At 37.9% G+C, this 25,738-nt stretch overlaps 9 protein-coding genes across 9 annotated transcripts; 4 read left to right on the forward strand and 5 right to left on the reverse strand. All coding sequences in view use genetic code 12, as the record gives it.

The window, feature by feature from the left end:
• Nucleotides 1-37: 37 nt before the first annotated feature.
• KGF56_001253 (U2-type spliceosomal complex subunit) lies at nucleotides 38-982 on the forward strand (the record flags this gene model as incomplete). Its single annotated transcript, XM_049322357.1, has 1 exon — nucleotides 38-982. One exon carries the CDS (start codon nucleotides 38-40, stop codon nucleotides 980-982), a length of 945 nt encoding a protein of 314 aa, XP_049181779.1.
• A 128-nt stretch (nucleotides 983-1,110) lies between these two features.
• SPA2 (Spa2p) lies at nucleotides 1,111-5,205 on the reverse strand (the record flags this gene model as incomplete). Its single annotated transcript, XM_049322358.1, has 1 exon — nucleotides 1,111-5,205. One exon carries the CDS (start codon nucleotides 5,203-5,205, stop codon nucleotides 1,111-1,113), a length of 4,095 nt encoding a protein of 1,364 aa, XP_049181780.1.
• A 1,750-nt stretch (nucleotides 5,206-6,955) lies between these two features.
• KGF56_001255 (uncharacterized protein) lies at nucleotides 6,956-8,785 on the reverse strand (the record flags this gene model as incomplete). The annotated part of the gene is made up of 1 exon (XM_049322359.1): nucleotides 6,956-8,785. The coding sequence occupies one exon, from the start codon at nucleotides 8,783-8,785 to the stop codon at nucleotides 6,956-6,958; it is 1,830 nt and encodes a 609-aa protein (XP_049181781.1).
• Nucleotides 8,786-9,657: 872 nt separating this feature from the next.
• MNN2 (Mnn2p) lies at nucleotides 9,658-11,424 on the forward strand (the record flags this gene model as incomplete). Its single annotated transcript, XM_049322360.1, has 1 exon — nucleotides 9,658-11,424. One exon carries the CDS (start codon nucleotides 9,658-9,660, stop codon nucleotides 11,422-11,424), a length of 1,767 nt encoding a protein of 588 aa, XP_049181782.1.
• Nucleotides 11,425-11,564: 140 nt separating this feature from the next.
• Nucleotides 11,565-13,964, reverse strand: SEC18 (AAA family ATPase; the record flags this gene model as incomplete). Its single annotated transcript, XM_049322361.1, has 1 exon — nucleotides 11,565-13,964. One exon carries the CDS (start codon nucleotides 13,962-13,964, stop codon nucleotides 11,565-11,567), a length of 2,400 nt encoding a protein of 799 aa, XP_049181783.1.
• Nucleotides 13,965-14,255: 291 nt separating this feature from the next.
• KGF56_001258 (uncharacterized protein) lies at nucleotides 14,256-15,176 on the forward strand (the record flags this gene model as incomplete). The annotated part of the gene is made up of 1 exon (XM_049322362.1): nucleotides 14,256-15,176. One exon carries the CDS (start codon nucleotides 14,256-14,258, stop codon nucleotides 15,174-15,176), a length of 921 nt encoding a protein of 306 aa, XP_049181784.1.
• Nucleotides 15,177-16,034: 858 nt separating this feature from the next.
• Nucleotides 16,035-19,277, reverse strand: MPT5 (Mpt5p; the record flags this gene model as incomplete). Its single annotated transcript, XM_049322363.1, has 1 exon — nucleotides 16,035-19,277. One exon carries the CDS (start codon nucleotides 19,275-19,277, stop codon nucleotides 16,035-16,037), a length of 3,243 nt encoding a protein of 1,080 aa, XP_049181785.1.
• A 3,034-nt stretch (nucleotides 19,278-22,311) lies between these two features.
• Nucleotides 22,312-23,676, reverse strand: KGF56_001260 (ssDNA endodeoxyribonuclease; the record flags this gene model as incomplete). Its single annotated transcript, XM_049322365.1, has 1 exon — nucleotides 22,312-23,676. The coding sequence occupies one exon, from the start codon at nucleotides 23,674-23,676 to the stop codon at nucleotides 22,312-22,314; it is 1,365 nt and encodes a 454-aa protein (XP_049181786.1).
• Nucleotides 23,677-23,860: 184 nt separating this feature from the next.
• On the forward strand, nucleotides 23,861-25,537 carry NUP49 (FG-nucleoporin; the record flags this gene model as incomplete). The annotated part of the gene is made up of 1 exon (XM_049322366.1): nucleotides 23,861-25,537. One exon carries the CDS (start codon nucleotides 23,861-23,863, stop codon nucleotides 25,535-25,537), a length of 1,677 nt encoding a protein of 558 aa, XP_049181787.1.
• Nucleotides 25,538-25,738: the final 201 nt, after the last annotated feature.

The following is a 25,738-nucleotide window of genomic DNA, read 5'->3' on the forward strand; positions in this document are numbered from 1 at the left end:
TTTTCCAACTTATTGCTGACTTTTATATTTCTTCAAAATGACAACGAATCACAGACCAACTTTAGAAAGCAAAAAAGGTCGAAGAATAAACATAAAAGGCTCAATAGTTCATGCACGAGAATTACCACAGCAACAAACTTTAAAATATAGGTCTGATATTCCACAAGAGATATTTGCCCGTGCCGTTAAGGAATTGGGAATTGGAACAAGTACGAGGATTGAAAAAAGTGGTGCAGAGCTGTTGAAAAAAGAGTCTCGGTTGGTGGATTACGAAAGTGATGATAGCGAAGAGGAGGAGCAAGAGGAGGAGGAAGAAGAAGGTGATGATGAACAAAAGCAAGTAACGCCAGTTGAAAAAAAAGTGGCTAGTGAGAATTTGAAGCTGGGAGATAATCAGTTTGAGAACATGAGAGAAGTTAGGCGACGAAGTACTGATTCTTTACATACAAGTTCGATTATCACAGCTAACGGACGCGATGAGATAGAACATGTATCCAAAATGGCAAGGGTAGAACTACCTATTAAGGAAACACATACTCCGAATCATGCTTCACCTATCAGTGGTGTAAAAGATGAAAGCAACAAAGAAAGAGTAGATCTCAATGAGAAAGTTTCCAGCCATGACGACTCCGACTCCGACTCCGACTCCGACTCCAGCTGCGACTCCGCTTCAGATTCCGATGAAGAAGCGACCGCGGCGTTAATCGCCGAGATCAAAAAAATCAAGGAGGAGAAGGAGAAGGAAAAAGAAAAAGAGAAGGAGAAACAGATGCTAGAGCAAAGAGAACGTTCAAAGAGTGAAAAATCAATAATGAAGCAAAATATCAAGGTTAAGGAACACACAGCTAATCAAAGTAACTGGCGAGATACAACTTTCAAATTCAACAGGAGCATAAACCTGGACACAAAAAAGGATAAGTTTACAACCAATACGTTGGAATCTCAGTCTCACCAAGATTTCTTGTCAAAATACGTTAAATAATAAATCCCAGTGTTGGTATAGAAAATCTCAAATAACCAAGGACAGAAAATAATAATAATAACAATAACAACAACAACAACAATAATAATAAACAAATCATCACTAGTACATTGAATCATCACCCTATCTTATGTCAAATCTTCATTTTGACTAAGCCTAGCATCGAGATAAGCAATATCTTCTTTAAGACTAGCTTCTTCAACAGTTTTCACCAATTCTTTGGTGCACTTTGCAATGTCGAATGATATACCTGCTAATCTTTGTTTGAAATTTTTATCAGCAAATTCATCATCAAACCTATCTCCCAGCCTACACAAGATATTCATTCTATGATAGCAATCTTCTAAAGATTTCACAACCCAACTTCCGTGTTCTTTCAATTGAGCATTACGTGTTTGATTCATTGAGGTGTTTGTCGCCTCTGTCATTTGTGAAATCACTTCGGTTATAGCTTTAGATTTTTCTCTCAAATCACCACGTGTAGCGTTTGGTTTCTTGATCGCACCGAGTAGTGATTGTATAGTGTTAATGACTTCAACAGTTTGATGCTCTAAATAAAGCAAAACTTGAGTTAATGTGTTATCAGGATCGTCGATATCAAACAAATCCACATTGAAAGTTTGTGCTGCCACCGACTTGCGGTATTCTTGCCTCTCCCTTGCTTTAATTTCCTCTTCATCTTCTTCATCCTCATCATTATCATCATATTCTTCTTCTTCTTCTTCTTCTTCTTCTTCTTCTTCACCACCCCTGCTACTCTTCAGCAAACCTTTTACTTTTACTTTTTCTTCTTCTTCTTCTTCTTCTTCTTCTTCTGGTGATTCACTCGTAGATTCTCTCACCACGTGCAGATTTGCCAGCCTACCAAGAGTGGTGCGAGAAACGTTTCGGTTTTCCGGTTCTGAATACTCCTTTGGCACTGTTTTTGCTGTAATTGTATCACTTGAATTTGACTGAACTACCGGTCTATCCAGAATTGATTCTTTCTGTAATAAAGGTTGATCCTGTGGCTCCAGTTTTCCTGATTCTGCTGCAATTCTGTCTTTAAGAGATTGTAATATTCCCTTTCCTTTGCTAATAGAAGCCGGAACGTTCTCATTTGTGTAAGCATCATCATTGGTTGAATTATTTGATGTAAAAATGTTTCCACTGTTGCTATTGGAGTTCACAGTGAATGGATCGGTAACTTGCTTCGCTTCCTCAAAACTATATAGAGAGTCAAAAGGGGACTGTAGTGCTTTTGGAGAAGACGAAGATGGATATTGCAGATGATGGTCAGGAGAGTTTTCAAATTGCTCAACACGATCTAGAATATTTCCCTTTTTAATATGTATTGGCTTGATTGGGGGCAGTGAACCTTCATCACTGAGGTTATGTGGCTCTTCAAATTTTTTGCCCATTGCTGAGACATGAGAGGTGTAGCTATGATCCTTTGACGAGTCTGGAGATATGGCTACTCTTGGGGTAACCTCTTTTTGAGTTGTAGAAATACCCAGCTGGGTTGAGATTTGCACCTGTGATTCATTTTTCATCTTGTCCTCTTTTTCTTTTTCTTTCTCTTTCTCCTTCTCTTCTGCTTCCTTATGACCAGCAGTAGCGAACGAGTTTTGTGTTGCTGTTGTTGATGTTGTTCGATCCCTATGTGGGGTAGGACCATTTGTTGAAATCTCGTTCAACGGAGCATCTTTTTGCTCCTTTTCAAAGTACGAAGACAGCTTGAGTGACGTTTTAGGAACGGGAGATTTCGTAGTTACAAAGGAAGACTCCGATTGTGACTCCTTCGTTTTCGAACTTCTCATAGCTGCAAAAGCATTTGGAATCATGTACTTGGACGCAGTGCCAGTACCAGTAGAAACAGAATTTTTATTATCTTTATCTTTGGTATCATTCAACCTGTCAACAAAGGGACTCAGTTCTGGAGATTTGCCTGTAGTGACTACTTTGAGAGAACTTTGTTTTACAACTGATGAGTTGTTGTGATTGTTGTGATTGTTGTGGTTGCTGTTGTTGTTGTTGTGGTTATTGTTGTAATTGTTGTTGTTGTGGTTGCTGTTGTCGTGGTTGCTGTTGTTGCTGTTGCTGTTGTTGCTGTTGCTGTTACCATTGTTATCTTTATTATTATTATTATTATTATTATTATTATTATTATACTGGCTCATCATGCTTTTCATTTGAGCTTCGGACCGGTTCTGAGCATCTTTTAGCTTATTTGCCATTCTCAATGGCCTTGCTCCAAAATTTTCATTAACGGACTTTTTCACTACTTTCTTTTCAACCTCAAGTTTTCTCAAATTAGTCGAGTTTTCATTCAACTTTGATACTGAAATCAATTCACAAAGAATACAAAGCAAGTCTCCCAACGATTTTTCAACAATAAAGCGTGGGAATAAAAGTTTATAAGTAGCGTGGTATCTCGTTGTTGTCAAAGCATAAGCTGCCGACTCTCTAAGCAATATGGAATTTTCATTACTATTTGGATGATCGCCATCTCCTTGAGATGCTATTTCATTTATAGCTGTTGCAATTTTGGAAATCTTTCCAAACATGATATTAGCATCCCAATTATCTTGGGAAATGTAGATAAGGAGGGACTCTAGCAAAGCCTGTACATCACTTACCAATTTTATTGATATCAAACCTTGAGGGGATATAAACGGTTTTAATTCTATTTTTGAAAGGGTTGACTTTTTAATGTCATTGGCAATCGACTTTGATCTAGCATCTTCGTACCTCCTTTGCCAAAGTTTGACCTGATTTCTTAATTCTGCAGTTGTGGCATTGATTGTTGGAGTGGGCTGAATATTCTCTAGCTTACTCAAAAACTGGTCAACACTAACGGTACTAGAAGACGTTTTCTGACTTGGAGATACATCAGCGTTATTGATGGAGCGGTTGACAGGAGATGCACTTTTCAAAGATTGGTTTTCAAGCCTCAATGCAGCATTCATAGATTTGATCTTTTCCAACTCACTCGACAACTTTTCGTTGGTTTCTGCCAATTTGGTTAACATTTCATGTTTCGAGATCCACTCTTCTTTTTCTTGCCCCAATATTTCCAATTCTTCGCTTAGGGTCTTGTTTTGTTTGATGGAAAAATTGTAATCTTCCTGTAAGGAGCCAAGTTTTTCATCAAGGGCTGTTTTTTCCTGAGTCAAATTACTTATCTGTTCGCTGTACTGGGCTACTTGCTTTTGCAATAGTAAAAGTTGTTCATTGTTGACATTTTCCTGGTGCACATTTCCATTTCCATTTAACACCTCAAGAGTTTCAATAGACTGATGATGATGATGATGATGATGTTGTTGTTGTTGTTGTTGATGTTGATGGTGTTGATGGTGTTGTTGGTGTTGGTGTTGTTGTTGTTGATGGTGTGTCTTTGCCTCTTCGTTATCCCGTTTTTCTTCTTTTTCTTCTTCTTCTTCATCACTAGACCATGCAAGGTTAGCTTTTGCCGGCACGACTTTTGACGTTTGTATACCAATTGATTGGTTAGATACTTCTGGATTAGGAGACGTGACATTTTTACTTGAAGTTGTATTTTCCTTTACGTCTCTCAGTTCTGTACCGTTACTTTCATGTTGGGTAGGAAAATTGTTCAAATGATGAGAGGCCAGACGACTATGATGGCCATTTGAATCCGCCAATAAAGTGTGATGAGAAGATGCCAAAGATGCTTTTCTTTCGTGGAAATTGTTGAGATGGCTTGATGAAATTGAAGGGTGCTGACTGTGACTGTGACTGTGACTGTGACTCTGACTGAGACTCAGACTGAGACTCAGGCTCTGAGTGTTGTGATTGTGATTGTGAGTATGGGAATGGGTATGGGGGTGGTGGGTGCTGCTGCTGCTGTTAGTGCTAGCGGCAGCGGTGTCAATATGTAGTTCTCTTCTTTCGATTTCAAAGGAAATATCAGCAACCAAGTCCTTAAAACGCGTTTGTGGCAACGATGCTAATTTCTGCCTTGCTTGATTTCTCTTTGGGTGGAAAGAAGATTTTGGTAATAAGTAGTCTGGTTCGCTTCGACTTTCATCGATTCTTCTCTTTAGTTCATCGTAAACATCGGTACTTAGTTCCCTAAACTGGGCCGACGACAATTTCAACAATTTCTCTCTTGCTCTCTGGGCCCTAGACGAGGTCGACTTAGACCTTGATTGCTGGTCATAGGATATATCAAGAAATTGTTTCAACACCTTATAGTGTACGACAAGATCTCTCTCACTCATTCTCTTGAAATCTTAAAGCAACTTCTCTCTCTACACTAGGGAGCGAAGCGAGCTAGTGGAGCAGTATGGAGAGAGTACACACGGGTCTGATATATATAAAAATTTTTTCTTCTTTTTTTTTTTTTTTGGGAAAAACCAAACCACCAAGCTGGGTCAACTAACCTAACCTATATAACAAGTCAGCTATTTGGCCTCAAAAACCTTTATAGTTTCCAGCTAATAAAAATGTGTTGCTTCTTTCTAATAATTTTTTTCTCTAGTTTTTTTTTTTTCTTTGCTGAATCAAAGAGATTTTGTATGTGTGGATTTGTCTCTTTGTTCAAAATGTGTTGCCAAAATTTTATTGTTATTTTGAAAGTCACAATTGAGTAGAGCTGGGGAAGGAAAGGGAAGGGGGGGGGGGGTTGGATAATATTAGGAATATTATAAAGGGTTATTAAATGAAGCTTCTAGATTTAAACTCGAGTGTCTACTTGAAAGGAGAGGGCAATAACGTCTATAGTTGTTGTAAATGGCTTTAAAGTGGTTGTAAAAAATTTGTGTCTATTGTTACCACTACTTGCATGAATTCAAAGAGAAAATTATTATTAATGGGTTATCTATTTATCTCTAAAAAACAAAAAAATAAGCTTTATAGTAGAGGTGTTGGATTATAGAGCTTTATAGTAGGGGTGTTGGATTATAGAACCTTATAAAGGAGTTATATTTGGTATTGCAAGAGGTTGAGAAATACACTTTTAGTGCTTCTTACTAATAGTATTGAATTATCTTTATTAAAAAAGTTTCATACTTGTCGCGAATCTGGCAACCAAAACTTTAACTGGTCTGTTTGATTTTGTGAAATATGCCTTGTAAAGATTTATGTATGGTTTAAGACGCGTTTTGATTTGTGCACGACTAAAGAGGGGAAACAACGCTGCTCCACTATCGAGCAAAGCGAGATAGTGGATAAGCATTGACTAGCTTGTGTGTCCACCATCGAGCAAAGCGAGATGGTGGATAAGCATTGACTAGCTTGTGTTTAGCGAAGCGAGCTAGTGGAGCAGAATGTAGAGAGTAGAGAGCGACAATAGGGAGCGAAGCGAGATAGTGACTCATATCCACTAACTAGCTTGTGTTTATTTAGGTGATTCATATCCACTAACTAGCTTTGCTCAATAGTGGATAACACTGACTAGCTTGTGTGTCCACCATCGAGCAAAGCGAGATGGTGGATAAACACTGACTAGGTTGTGTGTATTTATGTATATATGCTAATGCTTATATAAATGTGTATCTATATCTAACGTGTATACTAATGAGTTTTAAAATACTAATATGTATCTATTACTATGCATCTGTATAAAATGGGCATTTTTACTTCTGTGCATTTATTTATAGTAGAGAGTTGTTACTCCACTATCAAGCAGAGCGAGATAGTGGAACAACACTAACTAGCTGCCACCGACACTATCTCGCTCTGCTCCATAATGGAACAACACTGACTAGCTGCCACCGACACTATCTCGCTCTGCTCCATAATGGAACAATACTAACTAGCTGCCACCGACACTATCTCGCTCTGCTCCATAATGGAACAATACTAACTAGCTGCCACCGACACTATCTCGCTCTGCTCCATAATGGAACAATACTAACTAGCTGCCACCGACACTATCTCGCTCTACTCGATAGTGGATAAACACTGACTAGTTTGCTGCCCCACTATCTCGCTCTGCTCGATAGTGGGCTCGATAGTGGGCAAATACTATCAACTCGAGCAGCTACATTGCAACATTGTATAGTCCTCGCCTTTATCTCCCTGTAATATCCATACCCTCTCAATATCCTTCATCTCATCTCCCCATTTGGTCTCATCAAACGGATTACTGCTCATTTTTTGCAACTTCTCCAAATAACTGATATCCTGTCCCCTCGAACCAAGTGTCTGCTCAATAACCTGGTTCAAAATCCAGTTTCTTGGTAAAAACTTGGGATTGTAGTCGCGGGAATTTGGAGTATCAGCATACTCCATTGACTTTTGCCTTAGTACGTAATATTTCTCCAACCATTGGGCAAATTGTTCAATAATATCCTCCTTATCACGTCTCTCCTTATCATTCATATAAAACGACTCGGCAATCTCATAATAGCTCTTGCCAAAATCAACTTGTTGAAGTTTTAAAAAAAACAAGTTAAAGTCCGTGTGCAATTTTTGCAAAACTTCCAACATGGGCGCTATCAAATGAACATTTTGTACATCGGGGTTTTGTACATCTATCAATGACAAAGATAATCCCAATCTCTTGAAAAATGTCTCAACATATTTCTTAGTAAATGAATATAAATATATCTCCCCTCCCACCTCTATTATTTTTGTGGCCCTCTTGATTATATCCTCTTCCCATTCTTCTTTAATCCCGTTTTTGAACTCTGGGTTCTTCAATAGAGATGCATCCGCGCCAATCAACTCGGCCAAATCCTCGCCTAGTCTAGTCAAATTCCACCATATCGCCGTGGGCACATTTCTATAGCCATACCGAGATTGATGGTCTTCTGAATTGGGTGTATAATCAGGATCGTATTTATCCATTATCGAAAATGGTCCAAAATCCATTGCCAAACCTAAAATAGAAGTGTTATCAGTATTCAAAACACCATTTAAAAACCCATAACATTGACACATGGCAGTGGTTTCCGCATTCCTGATAATCGTCTCATAGTACATCTTATCATAATCCGTCAACTCCTCCCCCTCCTCTTTCAAAGAGCTTATCAAACCAGGTTTCAATTGCACAACATTTTCGAAATTCTGAAATCTCCTTCCATCAATTGTAAACAACTCTTTTATGACATAATCAGATAATACTCGTATTCCTTCTCTATCACCTTTGTATCTGTACAAATCAAATGTTCCCAACCTTACCCAGCTTTCTGCAAATCGAGCAACAATAGCACATCTTTCTGCACTATGTCTTTGAGCCAAGGTAGATGGCAACAAAGTCAAAGATAGCGCACGTGTGCTGGGGATTCCAATCGCATTCAAATGCTCGGATATGATATATTCTCTAATCGATGACGCCAAAACCGCTTTCCCATCAGCAAATCTAGAAAAGGGTGTTTTACCAGCGCCCTTCAACTGAATCTCAAAAACCGGTCTATTCTTGCCATCGGGCAAAGGTTTGGCGATTTCAAATAATCCAATGACTCTCCCGTCTCCCAACTGACCTGCAAATTGGCCAAACTGCCACCCCGCGTATGCTTGTGCATAAGGCATGGGAAACCCATTTTCCATAAACGTTTTCCTGTCATTGTAGAATTCACCACTCACAATCTGCTGAAAAATAATACTTTTTTGTTCGTCAACATCTAGCCCCAAATCCTCTAGTGCCCTGGGATTCGCTATTAAGAACTGGTAGTCATTCCTTGGAGTTGGCAAGACCCATGTAAATCCACCACTAATCAAGTTTCGAGGTGTATTGGTTATACCATTCTCATTCTTTAGGGCCGTCTCGATATCACAAACTCTCTTATCGGGCAGGATACGTTTAGTGAATGATTGTGATTTGGGGAGTTTCAATAGCTTTGAAGTATGGGTCATTCTTTGAAATTTGCGAAACATATAGCAGCAAAAAGCCCCGATACTTTTTGATAAGCACAGATGTGAATTGTATAAAATCGCTGATAAATCGACAAAACCTCAATTTAACTAGCCGATAACAAATCTCTTTTAGAACTGTGGGGGGTAAGAGGGGGGGGAAGCGTTTAATTTTGCGATGAGCCTTAAGCGCGCACCGCGTTAGGTGCTCATATAAAAGATAATTGCTATAAAAACAACTAGAAAACGAAGCGACACTGACCCACTATCGAGCAGAGCGACACTATCGAGCAGAGCGACACTAATCGAGCAGAGCGACACTATCGAGCAGAGCGACACTATCGAGCAGAGCGAGATAGTGGAGCAATACTGACTAGCTTCTTAGATAATTGAGCAACACTGACCAGCTGCCACAGACACTATTGAATATTAATAATATATAATCAATATAATTTACACACTTAGTGGATGCCCACTATCTCGCTCTACCAGATAGTGGAACACACTAACTAGATACCCACTATCTCGCTCTGCTCGATAGTGTCGGTCAGTGTGCTCCACTATCTCGCTTCGCTCGATAGTGTCGATAGTGTCGATAGTGTCGATAGTGGAACACACTAACTGGATACCCACTATCTCGCTCTGCTCGATAGTGTCGGTCAGTGTGCTCCACTATCTCGCTTCGCTCGATAGTGTCGATAGTGTCGATAGTGGCCATGTCGCTCGGAAAAACGGAACAATTGAAAAAAAATATATAGCGAAAAATAATTGCGATGAATTTGAGATAAGATTTCTTTCTGATTTATCAAAAAGAAATCTTTGCAGAAAGAAATTTGTGGAGTAGCTTTCAAGTCTGCCAAGGACTTTCTTTTGCAATGATTTTGAAGCATAGGTTAAGGGTTCTTGTGCTAATAGCTATAGGCTTAATTGGAGTGCACTTGCTTACCTCCAATAGATTTCATTCCAACGATTTACAGAGTTTTCTTGATAATACTATAAATGCCAAACCAAATACCGGCAAGAATAGACCTCCAGAACCGGGAAAAAGTCTGGGTTCTGAAAAAGACAAAGTTCTGTCAACAAGTAATATTAAACCAGTAAATCCCAAAATTCGAAATTACAAGATATTTTTCGATGACCTTGACAAGTATAGCATTTCAGAACCTTCAATTAAGGGTAAATACATAACGGAAAAAGCAAAAGAGTTGTTCTCAACCGATGACTCATTCTTGTTTAGTAAAGAGTATTTGGAGAATGTTTTGGATATCCCAGATGCTACGTACAAGGCGATGGCCGACAGCCATTATCAATATGTACACGATCATATACCAAACCTCATTAATAAAGGCGTAGCTACTTTTGGAAAACTCGTTCCAAGTGATCCCGAGTGGCTGAAATATCACGGCTCTTCAGGATATGTGCTTATTGGTGGCGGTAAATATAGTTGGCTATCATACCTTGTAATCAAACAAATCAGAGCCACCGGGGCAAAGCTACCAATAGAACTATTCTTAGCTTCAAAGGATGATTACGAAGAAACATTCTGTACTCATATTCAATCAAAATACAATGCTAGGTGTAATGTCTTTGACACTGAGTTGGCTAAGCAATTGCAGGAAAAATTCAACATTGGAGGCTATCAGTACAAGATGCTAGCATTGTTGAGCTCTCAATTTGAAAATGTATTTTACATAGATTCAGACAACTTTCCAACAAAGAACATTGACTACATTTTTGACTCAGAATTATACAAAAAGAACAATTTGATTTTATGGCCTGATGCATGGGCGAGAACCACAAACCCAAAGTTTTACGAAATTGCTGAAGTTGAAGTTAAGGAGAATAAACTCAGATATTCAAAATACGATATTAAACAAGCAGGTGGGGAGGAGAATTTGCAACCATTTTCAAAATACACTTTTGCCGATTCGTGGTTCCACGATTTTGAGGGCACTTTACCGGATCCAACTTCTGAAACAGGGATGCTTGTTATTAATAAAACTAGTCATTTGAAAACGTTATTACTTTGTTTATACTATAATGTGTTTGGTCCGAATTTTTACTACCCAATATTGACTCAAGGTTCGGCAGGCGAGGGCGATAAAGAAACATTCATAGCAGCGGCTACAGTAATGAAAGAACCATGGCATCAAACTTTGAAACAGTTTCAGTGGGTAGGATACCACTCAAAGGCAACTGACAGCTTTACTTCGAAAGCTTTGGGCCATTTCGATCCAGTCCAAGCTAATGATAAACCACAACCAGACAATGTAGATATAGTATTCATGCATTTATCATATCCTAAATTTTACCCCAATTGGTTAGTCGATAACAATGATTTGATTTATAAAGATTCAGATGAACATATTCGAATGTATTCGGCAATTGACAAAAATGTGGGATACGATTTTGACTTGAGAATCTTCCAGTTTTTTACAGAAGGTATTTGTCCAAACTATTATAAATCTGATGGATCAGCTTTGGATAGCAACGTTGATTTGAATAAGGAGACATCATATATGGGTAATTACCTTGAATACATCAGGGCGGATGAAGAAACAAATAGAGACCGATGCGAAAAGGTGTTTATTCCACATTTGGAATGGCTAAAGAAAACAATACCAAACGATAAGTCAAATTAAAGTAGAGAAAAAAACAACAACGAACAAACGAACAAACGAAAAAGCATATAGAGGGCTCTATTAAGGCTATAAAGGCTGTATAGGTTTACAAAAATGAGAGTGGGAGAGTGTGGTGTGTAAGTTTTCTCTAGTATCAAATTCTAACCGTTCATTTTTTCAATAATATTATTGACTACTTCGTCAACTGTGTCTTTAGAGTACTTGCTTACCATGAGCACGTCAATTAAGCTTTTTACTCCAATGTTGACTTCGTAGGATGACAACTGCTCCAAAATCTCTTGTCTATCATCTGGTTGCATGAATCCTATCCTGTCCAACACTTTACCGACTTCTTCAACATTCTTCACGGGAGGTACGGCAATAATATCATTGAAACTATCTGTTAAATTCATATGCTTAAGCACCGAGAATTGCGACGTAGTCCCAATGATCAATAACCTTCTTCCCTTTGGTGGTTGTTTAGTCAAGTACACATCAAGGACTTGTAAAATGTCATTTGAGAATCTGGGTCCAATAGGATTGTAGTTGATAATGGTTTCAATTTTATCAATAACCAATACGTTAAGTGGAGACTTGTGAACGTCTCTAAACACACTATCAATTTCTTGAATCTTTTTTGCTTCTCCCATACCAACTAAAGTCTCTGCCGATAACATCTTAATGAATGGGAAATCACTGTTCAAAGCCAAAGTTGTTGCTATGGCGGTTTTACCAACACCGGGAGGACCATATAATAAAACACTTCTTAACGTTTCTGTCTCGCTAGATCTAACAACATCGATTATAGATTGCCCCTTCTCGAAAATGTGTCTAATCGTTTGGTTAAATTGGATGATACCATGTTTTGCCTGCAGCGTCAAATCTTCTTCATCAGTACCAAAAGCAGGACGAATATCAGTTAAGGCCAAAAGAAAATCGTTTCTAGTGATTTTCATATTGACTATCGACTCTTGGTCTATTTGAGCTAATGAGCCTTTCTTGGTGTGACGAGATATAGCATAAGACTTTGCAGAGTTACAAAGACCTTCAATTTCTGCCCCAGTGAAATTCTTAGTCAATATACTCAATTCATCTAAATTGACATCTGAGGTCAACAATCCATTTTCTGTCAACTTCTTTGTATGGATCGCAAAAATATCTCTTCTTCCCTTTTCATCAGGCAAAGCAATCTCAATCTGGATCTCAAAACGACCAGGTCTCAATAATGCTGTGTCAATCAAGTCAAGCCTATTGGTCATACCAATAACCAAGATATTGTTCAATTGATCAACACCATCCATTTTAGATAACAATTGATTCACCACGTTATCTCCAACTCCTGTTCCATCACTTTTGCCAGATCCTCTCTGCTTAAACACAGAATCCAATTCGTCAAATATAATGACATGCAAATCGGAATCTTCTCCTTTCTGTTTGTACTCGGCCTCAGCATCTTTGAACAAGTTACGAATATTCTCCTCAGATGCACCAACATACTTACTTAACATTTCTGGACCATTAACAATCTTTGGTTCTTTACCATTCAACATTTTGGATAGTTTCCTTGCAATCAATGTTTTACCTGTACCGGGAGGTCCGTATAACAATAAACCTTTACAATGTTTGTAGTCCAATCTTTCAGCAATTTCAGGTGGTAAGATTCTTGAGTTGAAAGCACGACGAAAAATATCCTGAAATTCTGCATCTAAACCACCAATTCCCAAGTCCTCCAATTTGAAATCTGGATTGATAATCTGTTTTCTAGCGCGATGGCGAGTTTCGCTTCCATAACCACCAAAAATCTTTGACTTTAAGCTTTTATTTTTTGAAATGGTGATTTTGGATCCTTCGAATGGGTAAAAAACAACATCTGTAGACTTCATTAGTATTCCCTTAGTGCTTATATCTTTTGAGTCCTTAAAACTTGGTAAATTGTCTTTAGTGTTAACGTCGATAACTTGCACCTGTTCGATTTTAACACAATAATAGACGCCATGGTATTCCATGTAAATCACCTGTGTTGGTTGTAAAATTTGATTATCGTACTTTTGATGGAAAATGCTCACCAAGTCATCGTGATTCAACGGAGACGAATTGGCTTTTGCCTTGACAAAGTCAATCAGGCAATCTACGGCTCCAAGGTACTGCTGTTGCTGGCCCGACAGAAATATATCGTACGTCTCCACATGTACTGTTTGATCATAAGAGTATTTCCCCCATGATCTCATATTTGCCGCTAAACCAATATAACCTGGTTTCATCCGATCATCTTTGGCAATCGAGTAAACAATAACGCCATCCAAAATCACAGGAGTTCTATTTGGAACATTTGCAAAGTCCGACGGATTGACAGCAACACAGTTTGCAACAACAACGTCGTTCCCGGGTGCATTACCAACAAGCAACTGCTTTCTCATCAGCTCCGCTTGTCTTGGATGCTGACTATACGGAAGATGTGGATGTGGATGTGGATGTGGAATCGCAATATTGTGCGTGATCTTGGATTGCGACGACGACGTCGGATGATTCGTAACTTTATTGAATCCAAACTTCTCCATCATCTATAATAGAGGTTCGCTGCTACTCTTCTCCTTGTTATAATCAGGTTTTTCACGGTGGTATTATCTCTCCGGAGTAGCCTAGACGATCAATAATGCGTGGCTTGTATGGTGAACTTCCTGATACCTTTTTCAGTGTCGCGAATAAATGTTTTTGCGACATGAAGGGGAAAAAAAGACACTAGCTTATCAACGAGATGAGCTCCCCTTCTACTCCATCATCAAAAGTTGGGTCAGTTGAGGATATTGCTAAAGTATTATCACGCGGAAAGCCGGCATAAGCTCTCTTGTATCATGTCTCTAAGCGCGGTTCCTCCACAGAGGGGTATTGTACACACGTTTGGTTTTAACTTAACGGCATTTGAATTTATAAAGAATCCGGATTCAAAAGATGTTTGTCCCAATATTGTACTTTTTGTCGGTGGACTAGGAAATGGATTATTGAATGTACCGTATTTGCCACGACTTGCCGAGGTGATCTCTGATGGTGGTGAATGGAACTTGATACAAGTTTTACTTGGCTCTGCCTACAATGGATGGGGAGTATCCAGTTTGCAAAGGGATTCCCGCCAGATCCAAAAAGCAATTGAGTATTTCAAATCTGAAGCAGGTGGAAAGAAACAGAAAATTGTCATAATGGGCCATTCAACAGGTTGTCAGAATGCAATTCACTATTTGACAAAGACTATGCAAGAGGAGGCACAACAAATTCAAGGAGCCATCTTGCAAGCACCAGTTTCTGATCAGGAAGCTCTAAGAAATCTGGGAAAAAGTGCAAAATTGGAAAAGTTACTTGAGGAGGTATACGATGAGTACATTGCTAAGGGAAGAGAGAATGAAATATTACCAGAAAAATACAAAAAAGTTCTTTTCAACACCCCAGTCACTGCTTACAGATTCTACTCGCTCGCATGTAAAAGAGGTGATGATGATTATTTTTCGTCATATCTAACAGAGAGCGATTTCAAAGAAACTTTTGGAAAAGTAACCAAACCGCTTTTAGTTTTGTATTCTGGTAGTGACCAGTTTGTTCCCGCCCATGTGGATAAGAAGGAATTATTAGAAAGATGGCAAAACGCTACTCCTACTCAATACTGGAGTAAATACAGTCAAATTATCCCTGGTGCTACACACGAATTAAGTGATGAAGGATCTGATGAAGGTGTCATCGATACCTTGACTCAGGCAGTTAAAAGTTTTATCAGCGAGTTGTAATAACATTCTTGTCTATTAAACTCAATCTGGGGCTAAAAAAAAAAAAAAAACAAAAAAAAAAAAAATAGAGAAGGAAAGGGGAAGCTACCTGCTTTGTAATATCTTGGTAAGCCAGTTTCGAAAAAACGATTATGTAATCAATATGCTACCAAGTGCTTGGTTTTAAAAACCCTTCATTTCAAAATAAAATGCTGCAAAAAAATATTTTTTCGAATTACTGCAAAAAAAAATAAGATGTAAACAAAATCAAAAAATTTAGCAGCAATCTTGCAGCACATTATTAAGGCTTTTTGTGACACAAAAATAAATTACGGAAGGCATCTCAAAAATCTTTCCCAAATGGGAAGTGTGATTGATCGATTCTTAAAATAGTACCAATTTCATAAAACTGTACTGCGAGTACACCGATTTTTTACTCTTTAACAGTCACAAGGAAACCGAGAGAATGTGTAATTCTTAATTACAAATTTTTTGGATACTATGAAAATGCCAGTTTTGTGGATATGTACGTGCGTATGTGTGTGTGTGTTTGGGATGCAAATGCGAATGCAAATTTTAAAAGTAAAAGTAACAAATATTGAAATGACCATTCATAACTATCCAAATAAGTAATATATCCCTTCAAAACTTGCATACAGAAAAAAAAATCAATCAAAAATCAACAAAGTGGTATAGTATAGTATATATATATGTATATGTAAAGTACAAAATAGATGGATCCGCAATGTGATGAAAAGATGGCTTTTATAAGACTCTTTTCTTTTTCTTTGGATTAAATAGCACAAAGAATTAACTATCTCGTTGCTTCTTTTAAAAATTATTTTGCAGTGTGTGGATGAATTTTTTTTTTTTTTTTTTTTACCAATTCTGAACACCAAATACTGCATTACCTTGTGTGGAGGAAGCAGTTGAAGACCACGAGGGATTGTGTGAGTGATACACAATACCTTTATCCGACATTAAAGCAGAAGGATTGAATTGCGAATTTGATTGGAGCTGGTGTTGGGTTGACCATTCAGGTGCATAAATATTGTTGTAATGGGGTGTAATACTACTGCCTTTTTGATAGTCAATTGCGGAATATTCAGCAATGGGCAATTGTTGTGGTGTATGACCTTGAGAGACGGAGGAGATAGATGAATGATGCAGATGTGGAAGTGCGCCACTTCCGTTACTGAAAACCGGAGGTGTGTGATGTGGTTGTGGTTGTGGTTGTGGTTGCTGTTGTTGTTGCGGTTGCTGTTGTTGTTGCGGTTGCGGTTGCTGTACATAGGGTGTATCAGTATAGTTCGAGTTCATATGCGGTGGGAATGGAAATGCTGGTTTTGCTATATAATTCTCGTGTACAGGGAAGCTTCCAAATACAGATGGAATTTCACCATTAGAAGCAAAATTTGGCGCTTGTGGAACAAGATTATTAGTACTAAACCCGTTCATAGTACCAATTGGTTTCATCGAGGAAATTGAATTTTTATGAGTCGTGTTATTAATGCTCATGTGGGGGGCGTTGAAATTGATGTACTCGGTATTATTACCGGTACTATTATAATCGCTATTGAACCTCATCTTTGGATTATTTGAACAAAGGTTACTTGGCATTGAGTGGGTTCGAGTCTGTAAGTTGTAGCTGTAGTCCAAATGAAGACCACTTTCATTTCTAGAGTCATATTGCGCAAAATTGTTACGATATGTCATTGATTGTAAGCGAGAGGAATCTTGTTGTTGTTGCTGCTGCTGTGTTTGTGGTGGCGGTGGTTGCTGTTGCAATGGTTGTTGTTGTTGTTGTTGTTGTTGTTGTTGTTGTTGTTGTTGCGGTGGTGGTGGTGGTTGCTGTTGCAATGGTTGTTGTGCTTCTTGTTGCTGTGCTTCAAGGTTTTGATATTGCGACTGTCGGTGAGCATATGCTCGATTTTGCATACGTGCGTGTGGTGGTACCAGCTGCTGTTGCTGTTGCTGTTGCTGTTGCTGCTGTTGCTGTTGTTGCTGTTGTTGCTGTTGTTGCTGCTGTTGCTGTTGTTGCTGTTGTTGCTGTTGTTGCTGTTGTTGCTGCTGTTGCTGTTGTTGCTGTTGTTGCTGTTGTTGCTGTTGTTTGATAGGATACTGTCCATCATTCACCGTAAATTCACCATTTGCATTCATTTGGCTAGGTCTCTTGCTCCCTTTGTTAAAGGAAGTATTTGTTGAGCCAGAAACACTGTTATTCAAAATAGTGTTGATTTTGGATTGAATACGTTTTCCAAAAGATGATACGATTTTACAATTTTGAAACCAGTATTTGATAATGGCCACTTGTAAATGTTGTTGGTTTTGATAATCACTTTGATTTGCATTGGGAAGTAATAGGGATATTTTATCCACGTTTTGATACCCAATTTGAGTATTGATCAAAATGTCAATCATTGTTTGGATAACATAATTTCCATAAGGGTCGTTAATTAGCGTATTTAAGTCGTCATTTAAAACGTTGTGAATCAATTTCAATTTCAAATCTGCAAATGCAATATTAATCGATTCATTGTTGAAACAGTTTTTCAAAAATTTCTCAACAACGTTCGAGCTAAATTTGGAATTGCATAGATTGGTGATGCCATATTTGGTAAAGTTATAAAACATCTGATAATTCACATCTAACGAGTTGATTGATATCAAATACTGTAAAACGTAATTTCCAAATTGGTCATTAATCAACATTTTGAAATTATCGAATCGCAAGATTGCTTGTGAAAACTGTTCCAACTGCAGTGGGGTCACATGATTAAGACACTTTTGCAAAACACAACAACCGTGCTTATGAGAAGCAACGGTATACAAATCATCGATAATTGAATCATAAATAAACTGGCAATCAGTTGGAGTGTACTTGTTTAAAATCTTTTGAATAACATGATTGCCATTCAAATCTTTGATCGAGTCAATAATATGAGGTTTCAACCCCTTTATCAACAAGCTCAATTGTGATGCATTACTCAAACTATCGATAATCTTTTGTAATGCTCTTGTGCCATGTTGATTAATTGATATTTGGAAAAGATTATGTTGTAAAATTTCCAATACCAAATTCAAGTTGGCTTGATTACAATAAACAATCATCTTTTGAATCAAGTAATTTCCAAAGGGATCGATAATTAGCTCATACATATAAGGATATATTTGGTCAAAAATGATTTCAAAGTTTCCTAACCTCGTTTGGTAGTTGATGACTAGATTCTCATCGATTTTCTTTTGCAAGAAACGACAACCGTACTGATCCTTGGCTAGTTTTAAAATCTCCGACTTGAGCTGGGCTAACGGAACTTTGCCAATTGAAACCAAATAGTCCTTATCTATCTTTTGAGGTGCAGCAGTAGTAGCAGCAGCAGCAGCAGCAGGCGTCACCATCTTTGGACACTTAGTGGTGGCCGTGGTGGTGGTAGTAGTGGCCGTTGTAGTAGTTGAAGGTGGTGTTGATGCCGAAGAGTTGGAGTTTGCTTCACTCAAAATGCCACCGTTATTAATAATGGCACTTGCATTGACCATTGCATCTGGCTCACTATACTGCTTGCCCAAAAAGTTCTCCTTATTGTCATTGCTAATGTCATAGTTGTAGCCAACAGAGGTATTATTATTACTCTGGTTATTATTATTATTATTATTTGCATAATCATGAAAAGTGGTGGTAGTGTCCAAAGATAATTTTTGAAAGGAGGAGACTTGAGAAGATGATGTGGTTGTTGATGATGAAACCTGGGCGGAATGAGGTATAACCAAAGGGGTTGATAAGACTTCGTTATCGATGGAGAAGTTTGGCAAGTTTAGGTTGTGATTTAATCTGTTTGAGGAGTCCCACAACACCGACTTGCCGATATTCTGAGTATTAAATTTTGTAAATGAGCTTTTTGACGATAAACTTCGATTGTGCAAGTATGAAGTATTTGCAGTTGAAGATGATGAGTTAGTTGAAGTAGTTGTAGAAGTAGACGTTGCGGGAGTTTTAGGTTGCTGTTGTTGTTGGAGCTGATTTTGTTGGTGTAAATGGACATAATTTGTGATGTTAGTATTGGCATTCACGTTGTTTGCAAGAGAAAGATTTGGCGGTGTAGTAGGCTCTATAATTGAAGTCATTGAGTTGATAGATAAGTTGTGTCGGTGGTGAGGATTGTGGGGGTAAAAGTTGCGTTGGTGGGATGAAGACATGATAAGATGTACTTGTCTCTAACAAAGAAAGTCGTAAGGGAGAAGGGAGGAATGAAGGGGAAGTAAAGTGAAAGAAAAAGTGGTTGGGTGGGGTGTGTCGAATGAGAAGGATTTAAAAATTATGCGAATGGAATATCGTTATCTGCTGAATAAATAGTAGGTGTAGTGGGAGAAGGTGTATATAGAGGGAGGAGAAGTAGTAGTTAGTGAGCAGTACTTATTAGTGAGTACTTTGTAGTTTGTAGTAAGTAAGTAATAAGTAGCAGTACTGTATGTATGGCTAATACATGTAAATCCACAAGTGTCAGTGTTAAGAGAATAATAAAATAAAATTTAGTATACATAATCAATTACGTAATAAAGTGCCTAGGTAGAGGATAATTTATTATGTAATTTTCAGACAGCTACAGAGGTTAGTCTAGTACTATGATTATGTAACATGTTATGTAATCGCGATACAAAAATATACAAAAATATATACAAAAATATACAAAATATACAATATACCAGTAAGTACCTAATCGACCTTTCTTTTTTTTTTTCTTTTTCTTTTACCTTGGTGATTAGGTGTGATTCGGAATTCGCCATTACCAAAGTAATTTTTTTTTTTTTTTACTTTGGTTTGACCTTTTTCTTCACCGTATTAGTATCTACCGTCAAGCTCTTGTTTCGTATATATATTCTCTCCACTATTTGCTAATTGCAAAGCTATTATCCTACGGCATACTGTCCTTTTTCTTTTTTTTTTTTTTTTTTTTTTTTTTTTTTTTTTTTTTTTTTTTTTTTNCGGCATAATTTTCTTTTTTTTTTTTTTTTTTTTTTTTTTTTTTTTTATTTGTTTCCTTTTTTTGGTATTGTTCTAAGATTTTCTTTTGCTTGTGGGCAGGACCTGATCCAAGGAGAAATTGGGCACAAAGAATGAGGTGTGATTTTTGTTCTATACGTAGCAATACTGACATATATACTCTAGTACAAGCTATTCTAGTACAGTGTAAAATTTACTCATTACAAAGTGCAGAACGTTTGCAATATCCCTATCCGCAAAGTGTTGAAAATATACATGCCCTATTGGTACTACTTACAAATCTTTCTTTGTTCGAGACATTTTTTGTAGTGGAAAAAAAAAGTAAAAAAAAAAAAAAAAAAAAAAAAGTCAATTCTTAGCAAACTAAGTCTATTAATAAATGTACCATTTGTACACTCAACACAGCAATGAGCTACCTGTCAGAGACAAATGGTTAATTAAATCCGTAATAGACTGTAAATTTGTAAATAGAAAACAAAAAATCGTCAAAGCCAGGCAAAATTGCAGTATTCATATGTTTTGCATTGGCCAAGTGGAAAAGTATTCAGCTGCTTCGGATAGCTAAGTGTTTTGTTTTATGGAGTTTTCATAGAGGCATTCCCATCTAGGAAATGAGAGAAACAATGCAAATAGTTAAAGTTAAATTTCCTATTGACGGATGATAACTGAGATTGACTGACTTTAGAGGAAAAAAAAGAAAAAGAAAAAGAAAAAGAAGAAAAAAGAAAGGAAAAGGTAAAGGAAAAAGTGTGTCTATATGCGAGAGTGGTTTGCGTAGAGAAACCAATATCGAAAGGGTGAGACCCCCTTTTTTAATCTGTGAGTTTCAAATTAGTTTGTGATCAGAAAATATTTACAGTGAAACCTGTCTCCTAGATCAAATAAATGGTTGACAATGTAAACTCTTTGAGTGTCAAATGAAATTCATCTTTACAAGAGAGAGAGAGAGAGAAAAAGAGTCTGACACCTCTCTTTTCGGGATATACTCTTTTTTACACTTTGGGAAAGAAGTGCGGCTTTCTATATAGGTCAGTCAGTCTCTGTCACTTTTTTTTTTATTTTTTTTTTTTCTCCAGTTGCTTCCTCTACAAAAGAGAAACATCTATAAAGATCTATAAAAACTCGATTACCTAGCGTCTAGTCTAGATAGATGAAAGAGACAAAACTTGGACATATTATACAAAAAATTGCCAAACTTTGATAATATGTGTGCATACTAAATCGTATATGGTCCAACTTGTGTCCGTCAACATTTATAAAAGGAGAGAAGCTTGGTTGGAAAGAGCTTTGGTTGGTTACCAATTACAAGCTTCCGCGTCATATGATGTTACAACCACCACTATGATAACTATGACCAAACAAGAATTATATTTTAAATTTATGTCCGTTCATAATTCGCAAACAACACGCAGTCATCGATGGTAGCCCCTCGCATCCGCCTCATTTTTTATACGACACAAAGATTGACGAATAGATTCTTACTTCTAATTGCAAAGACTCAAAACTTGTTTGTCCACGGATTTACAATGTACCTCGCCATTCTCCGCCCTCCGCTTATTGTCTTATTCATCGCTCTTTGCATACATCCTCACCCTTCTTGCCCTTCTTGCCCTTCTTGCCCTCGCCCAATTCTCATGTACACCACGACATTTCTTGCCCAAAAACAAAAAGAAAAATCCAAGTCTCTGTCTGTCCGAATATAAAGAAAAAAAACAGCAGAGTTTAAGCTTTCCTGGACAATACACGATATAGAAAATATGGAGAGAGAAAATGTATCCTCAAAACCGAACCTCTTTTCATATAGTACTACTCTCACTGAGATCGTTTTGGGCGGTTTGGCGCCGAGGCCTGGGAGCCAGGCTGTTAGTACACTCTTGTTTCGACTGCTTATTCAAACATTAAAGTTTACCTATTGATCAAACAAAAAGATATGCAGTCACTACTATACTTGGTTTTGCAACTTTTGTTTTAGTTTAATTTATTTATTTTTTTCTCTAATATTTGCCCATATGTTTCCACTGGCTACAGATCTCTCTTCTTGGAGATAGAGAAAGCAAATGCAGCAAATGTAGCAAAATGTACAGTTGACTTAATAGAGTCAGAGATTGGAGTCCTTTAATCTAATTGGTTTCTATTATATCTATGAGACTTTTTTGGCTACCTCAGTGGTTGCCTGTACCACCTATTGTGAACCACATAACGATTCAAAATATCTAAACTGAAAACAAACTCGCCAATCTGTTCCTGGTCTATTACAATAGTGCAACTTTCTAGTCGACGGTTGATTCTTTTCGACTGCCGTTCGCGTACAATTTTCTTTCTTTCTTGCAACTCTTGAGTATCGGGAAATTCCAGCTTCATGAATCCTGGTGGTGACTCGAATTTATCAAATATTTGCAGTAATTTATCTTCAAATTGCTGATCTTCTGAAAGCTTATAGAAAGTCTTGTATTTATCAAACTTGGTCTTGTCCATGATATTATGCCTCCTGATGAATTGACTGAAATTGCCGGGCTGATAGTTTAAATTCAATTTGAAATCACTAAAATCCCATGAAAGACGTTTTATGGGGTGTCTCGATAAATTGATTTTGAAGCTGGGATCGGTGACAAATTTGTCAGTGTAATATTGCGTGAGGTACTGTCGCGTTTGTAGTACGGAATTTAAATGCTTGGGTATCACGATTGGTGATGACAGTGTTTTTTGCAGCAGCGGCGTTGAGTATATTGCATCATCCTCTTGTGAATCGGCAATTTCTTCAACATCTCCATATACTTCATCACTTTCCCTCTTCATATAAAGCGGGAGAGGAGACTCATCGCGTTGTTCGTGGTGGAGGAGAGATCCTGGTCTATTATTGAATAAATCCTGCTTCAACTCTAAATCTACCGCTAGGCTCAGTAACTTATTCTCCTCACTCTTTATCTTAAAGATTCCATTACCTGAGATATGATCGTTTAATTTACGGAGTTTGATTGTGGTTCCAGGACTAGAACTAGTCTTGATTGAAGACAATCTCCGTTTAGGACTCACATTAATGGGGCTCAGTGCATGTTCTGCTGCCGATTGCTTGACTATACATTGACCATCTATTTTTACAGGAGACGAGGCCATCTCGCTCAATGCAACCTCATCTTCTGTGTCACTATACTGTGTAGGCAATAGATGTACATTTTCAATCGCGCATTTTGTTTTTCCAGGTGCGTTATCGCCTAGCTCATACAGCGCTGCTGCTGACAATTCCCTCTTTGGCGATATAGATACACGGTTCGCCCCTCTTGCTGTTTCCTGCTTCAATTTCTCAATATCCTTCTGCTGAGATTCAATGGTTTGTTTCAAATTCAAAATTTCATTTTCTAGATTCGTAATCTTGACATGATCTTCTTGTGAGCATCTCTCCAAAATGTGTATTTTTGCTTCTAATTTTTCAATTTTCAACTTGTCTTCTCGAGTACAATAATCAAACGCTTGGTTTAGCAGGTTATGTATTTGCTCCAAGTACTGCGGCGGTAAATTGCTCATATCATTGAAGCTCCTTTTGAAGAAAGCTCCTTCTTTATTCCTATATAAATTTTGCAATTATAATCCTAGATTGTTTACGCGCAAGAAAGGAAAAAAATAAAAAACCTTGGGAAGAGAAGTGAAAAAAAAAAAATCAGTAAACGTTGAATATGGAAGTATCTTATCTTTTTTAATACAAAAGTCGATGTTTGGTCAAACATCGAAACCGGCAACCTCGTTTGGAGGCTTTGGGTCAAGTAATACTAATACGGGTGGTGGTTTATTTGGAACGAAACCAGCAACGACTGGGACTACTTCAACGGGTGGTTTGTTTGGGCAAGCAAATACACAAGGAGGCCAGCAAACACTGGGTACAACTGGAGGACTTTTCGGGAACAAGACAACAACCGGTTCTTCGAATGGCGGGTTATTTGGTCAGTCTCTGACTGGGAATACTGGAACCACAGGAGGGGGCCTCTTTGGCCGATCTCTGGCTGGAAATACTGGGACTACAGGAGGAGGCCTTTTTGGTCTGGGTCTGAATACACAAAATGCGTCACAACTGCAATCGGGAAGTTTATTTGGACAACAGCAACAACAACCTTCAAATACTGGTGGTGGCCTTTTTGGTCAATCACAAGCAACCTCTGCAAGCGGCGGCGGCGGCGGTGGTGGTGGTGGTTTGTTTGGTGCCAAACCTAGTACTACTGGTGGTGGACTATTTGGTTCAAATACAAACACTGGAGGATTATTTGGTAGCAACAATGCAAATACAGGACAGCAGTCTGGAGGTGGTGGATTGTTTGGTAGCAACAATGCAAATACAGGACAGCAGTCTGGAGGTGGTGGATTATTTGGTAGCAATAATGCAAATACAGGACAGCAGTCTGGAGGTGGTGGATTATTTGGTAGCAATAATGCAAATACAGGACAGCAGTCTGGAGGTGGTGGATTATTTGGTAGCAATAATGCAAATACAGGACAGCAGTCTGGAGGTGGTGGATTATTTGGTAGCAATAATGCAAATACAGGACAGCAGTCTGGAGGTGGTGGATTATTTGGTAGCAATAATGCAAATACAGGACAGCAGTCTGGAGGTGGTGGATTGTTTGGTAGCAATAATGCAAATACAGGACAGCAGTCTGGAGGTGGTGGGTTATTTGGAGGTGGCAGTAATAATACGGGCTTATTTGGGTCTAACAATTCTCAGGCAAGCGGAGGATTGTTTGGAAGCAAACCTGCAACGACAGGTGGATTATTTGGGCAACAGCAGCAAGCACAACAACAGCAACAACAACAACAACAGCAGCAGCCACAACTCACTGCAATGACGCGAGTAGGGGATTTACCAGCAGAAATCAAGAACGAATTGCAGCAACTCGATACATATATAAACACCCAGCACTTGATTGCCACGACCTTAAACTCAGATATGGCAAAGCACCATGAGTTGATAAATACAATCCCCAAGGATGTTTCATATTTACAGAATAAACTTCTTTCTACTAAGCAAGCTCTAAAACTAGATACGAACCAATTACAAAGTCTCAAGGATATGAATAACGAAATTACTGAAGACGTCAATAACATTATGCAACTCATTATACAATTATGCACTCCAGGAACAAAATTATCGAGCTCTTATCAGTTGAATGAGTTTTTTATAAAGAAGATTAAAAACTATTATGAAACTGTTCAGTTATACGAAGAGATGATCAATGATTTAGAAGTTGTATTAAATGGGTTGGAGAGAAATTGTAACGAAGGATTTGGTAATTTGGCTAGTATTTTACAAGTGATTAAGACCCAATATGCCTTGTTTATGGAACTTTGTGAAAACATGGCTGTGTTGCATAACGAAGTAAAGAGGCTAGATAAGTGAGGAAAGTATCAAAACACAGCAAACAACCTAAATAAACAACTTTTAATATAGATGTTATATATATCTTTTCCTCCTAGATATTATAGAGATTAGATAAACCTTTTTTTTCTTTTTTCCGGAGTGTGGAAAAACACTATAATGAAAAATTAGTTGATTTCCTTCATGACCAAAGACTCTTTAAAGTTTGAAGAGACTTGCAAG

Source organism: Candida oxycetoniae, assembly GCF_023343755.2.
Source record: "Candida oxycetoniae strain CBS 10844 chromosome Unknown scaffold3, whole genome shotgun sequence".
NCBI classification, from domain to species: Eukaryota; Fungi; Ascomycota; class Pichiomycetes; order Serinales; family Debaryomycetaceae; genus Lodderomyces; species Lodderomyces oxycetoniae.